General features: G+C 58.6%; 1 protein-coding gene across 1 annotated transcript in view; it reads left to right on the top strand.

Moving 5' to 3' along the window:
• SEMA7A (semaphorin 7A (John Milton Hagen blood group)) overlaps window positions 1–1,071 on the top strand; it is a 24,106-nt gene that overhangs the window by 12,730 nt on the left and 10,305 nt on the right. The window contains exons 2-3 of the mRNA XM_015638439.3: window positions 281–414; window positions 803–853. Of these exons, the coding sequence (XP_015493925.1) occupies window positions 281–414; window positions 803–853 (185 nt within the window). The remainder of the gene's footprint in view (window positions 1–280; window positions 415–802; window positions 854–1,071) is intronic.

Genomic DNA, 1,071 nt, shown 5'->3' with positions numbered 1-1,071 from the left:
TGCCCATCCTCCTGGGATTCAAATCCTGTTGATTGTTCCTGGGGATCCAAACCCTGTCCATCCTCCTGGGGATCCAAGCCCTGCTTCCTCCCTTCCTTGTGGAGCTCTCCCATTCCCAGGGGCCCAGGGGACAACAGCAGGAGCCCGGGAGCCACCTGTCCCCTTTCCTGACCCTCCTGGGGGTTCCAGCCCTGTGTTTTCCTCCGGGGTTTTTCCTAAGGGCACGGGAAGTTTGGGTGCCCCCACAGCAGCTCCCTGAGGCGTCGTGTGCCATTCCCAGGTGCCAAGGAATATGTGTTCCCGCGGACGGAGAGATTCCCGGTGTTCTTCCACCAGGAAAACACCTCCTCCATCTACGTTGGGGGTGAGGGGCGGCTCTACTACTACGACTTTGCGACCCGTGAGAACTACACGGTGAGGAGGCTCTGCTGCTGGGTTTGGCCTCAAAACTCCATAAAAAATATCTGGGATCCACATCCTAGCCCACATTCCGGGCCCATCCCTCCAGGAAGCAAAATCCCACCGGGAAGGAACGGCTGCAGCGGGGAGAAATCTCCCGCGTTGGGTCCTTCCCTGGGTGCCATCCCCCCGAGGTCCTGGCTGCCCCACAAGATGTTTTCAGCCAGCCATCCTGGCTCGGATTCCATCCCTGGCATCCAGCCCGGCCTTCCCGAGGGGTTTCAGGCACCAGGGGTGTGGGACAAGGACACCTAGAGGGGTTTGGTGGCCTCGTACCGAGCCCACGCGTGCTGGCCTTGAGAGGGCAGGAATGGAGGAGGCGTTTCCTTGTCTTTTATCCTAGGAAGAGTTCCCGGTGAAAAATGAAGGCCAGTGCGTGACGTCTGGGAATTTGGTAGGTGCCACCTGTGAGGGAACAGCGGGATGGGGAGGATTTGGGTAGGAAGATGGAAAAGTGGGATGGGGAGGATTTGGGGTGGAGGAGGGAAAAACGGGATGGGGAGGATTTGGGTAGGAAGAGGGAAAAATGGGATGGGGAAGATTTGGGTTGGAGGAGGGATGGGGAGGATTTGGGGTGGAGGAGGGAATAGTGGGATGGGGAAGATTTGGGTT

The sequence above is a fragment of the Parus major genome, chromosome 10 (assembly GCF_001522545.3).
Source record: "Parus major isolate Abel chromosome 10, Parus_major1.1, whole genome shotgun sequence".
NCBI classification, from domain to species: Eukaryota; Metazoa; Chordata; class Aves; order Passeriformes; family Paridae; genus Parus; species Parus major.
Note: the sequence above shows the minus strand (reverse complement) of the source record. Positions and strands in the feature narration are given on the sequence as shown.